Source organism: Phragmites australis, chromosome 7 (assembly GCF_958298935.1).
Source record: "Phragmites australis chromosome 7, lpPhrAust1.1, whole genome shotgun sequence".
Taxonomy (NCBI): Eukaryota; Viridiplantae; Streptophyta; class Magnoliopsida; order Poales; family Poaceae; genus Phragmites; species Phragmites australis.
Window position 1 is genome coordinate 17,461,424 of NC_084927.1, and position 2,131 is coordinate 17,463,554.

The 2,131-nt window shown below is 49.7% G+C and overlaps 1 protein-coding gene across 1 annotated transcript; it reads left to right on the top strand.

Moving 5' to 3' along the window:
- The first annotated feature begins 495 nt into the window (after positions 1-495).
- On the top strand, positions 496-1,191 carry LOC133925430 (secreted RxLR effector protein 161-like). The gene has a single exon (XM_062371361.1). It carries the CDS (start codon positions 496-498, stop codon positions 1,189-1,191), a length of 696 nt encoding a protein of 231 aa, XP_062227345.1.
- The last annotated feature ends 940 nt before the right edge of the window (positions 1,192-2,131 follow it).

Below are 2,131 nucleotides of genomic sequence, written 5' to 3' on the forward strand. Positions count from 1 at the left end.
AGTGCCGTGGTGAAGCACAAGGCACTACTCATGGCGAAAGGCTACGTGCAACGCGAAGGGATTGATTTTGATGAGGTGTTTGTCCTGGTAGCGCGTCTGGACACGGTGCATGTACTACTCGCCATCGTCGCGCACAAGGGTTGGGCAGTACACCACCTAGATGTCAAGTCTGCATTCCTCAACGGCGTTCTTGAAGAAGAGGTGTTTGTTGCTCAGCCACCTGGTTTCGTTCAGGAAGGCCAGGAAGACAAGGTGCTGAAACTTCACAAAGCACTATATGGACTTCGACAGGCACCTAGGGCCTGGAATGCCAGGTTGGATAGCACTTTGCTGTCACTTGGTTTCCAGAGGAGCTCATCTGAGCATGTTGTGTACATGCACGGCATCAACAATCATCGGGTCCTACTCGGTGTGTACGTCGACGACTTGATAGTCACCGGCGCCGAAGGGGAGGAAATACTCAAGTTCAAGGCAGAGATTTAGAGGTCATTCTAGATGTCCGACCTGGTTCTCTTGAACTATTATCTTGGCATAGAAGTTCGTCAGAGGCCTAGGAGCATAACCCTGTGTCAATCAGCCTACGCCGAGAAGTTGCTGGACAAAGCGGGTTTGGGGAGCTGCAACCCAACTCTCGCGCCAATGGAGCCACACTTGAAGGTTAGCAAGGAGAGCATGAGCTCTCCTGTTGATGCTCCATTCTACCGAAGCATCATAGGGAGTCTCTGCTACCTTGTTCATACCCGTCCGGACATCACATTCGCCGTCGAGTACCTCAGCCAGTTCATGGATGCACCGGCAGTCGAACACCTCAACGCCATCAAGCACATGTTACGATACATTGCAGGTACACGAAGCTACAGGTGCAGCTATCTCAAGCACTACGGTGCGATCGAGTTAGTCGGGTACAGCAGCTCTGACATGGCCAAAGACGTGGACGATCGAAAGAGTACCACTGGTGTGCTGTTCATGCTTGGGAACAGTCCAGTGTCATGGAAATCACAGAAGCAAAAGATTGTGGCCCTCTCATCGTGTGAAGCAGAGTATGTGGCCGCCACGACTACAGCCTACCAAGGAGTGTGGCTGGGATGTTTGATCGGTGACCTGCTTCACAGGAAGCCGGACAACAACATCATCCATGTGGACAACAAGTTTGCAATTCAGTTGTGCAAGAACCCTGTCTTCCACGACTGAAGCAAGCATATCAAGACTCGCTACCACTTCATACGAGAGTGTGTAGAAGAATGCAAGGTCGTTGTGAAGGACATTAACACTAATGATCAGCTTGCAGACATCATGACGAAGTCACTTGGATGCGTGAAGTTTCAGGAACTGGGAGCCCGGATCCATGTTGTCGACACCAGCAGTAGTTAGATTAGGGGGGAGAATGTTGATTTAATCAAGTCTGCTACTGGTTTCCTCAGTTAGCTTGTTAGGATAGCTTAGCGGTCAAGGTTTGTTTTTCTGTTTCAGAGTCTGTTAGTTGAGTTTTAGAGTTTTTTATGCACGTTGAGCATAATCCACGAATGTGTGCTAGCTATGCGTGTCAGTAATGTTGCATGATCTGCTCGTGGGATGGCACGAGATGATCAGATCGTGTTCATGCATGTTTACTCGTTTTGTCAATAAAAGGAGAAGACATTCACAGAAAAATTGCGATTTGCAGCACAAAATCAGAGAGTCCACTATCCGTTGCGTGTTTCTTCAGTCTCCCCAGAGCTTCTGGTGTTTGCCTAACAGGAACACGAAAACAACTTCAGCTGTGCTTGTCGTCAGGTGGATCCGAGTTTGGCAAGCGAGGAATTGACACCAACGCTCGAGGAATTGACACCGGCGTGGCTAACAACCGACCGCCGAGCCACCTACCACGAAGTGATCCGCCTTTAATGCTGGTCTAGTGGGTGGCCAGCGTGACACACCGGATATGGTCGGCACTGCATTCGGTGACCAACTTGGTAGCCACTGTTCCTACCATGCTTAGAGTAAGTTTAGGAAAATTACTTGGGCCCTTGCAATATCCACTCGGCTGTCCCTAGGTCCCAGTGGCATAGTGATGGCTTGTATCTATACCCTTGTGGGGACATGCTTGTACTTTTAGACCCTGAATGACACTATAAATACAGGCCCATGGCAC

Coding starts and splice junctions, on each gene's coding strand:
- LOC133925430 (XM_062371361.1), top strand. CDS start 496: ATGTCCGACCTGGTTCTCTTGAACTATTATCTTGGCATAGAAGTTCGT.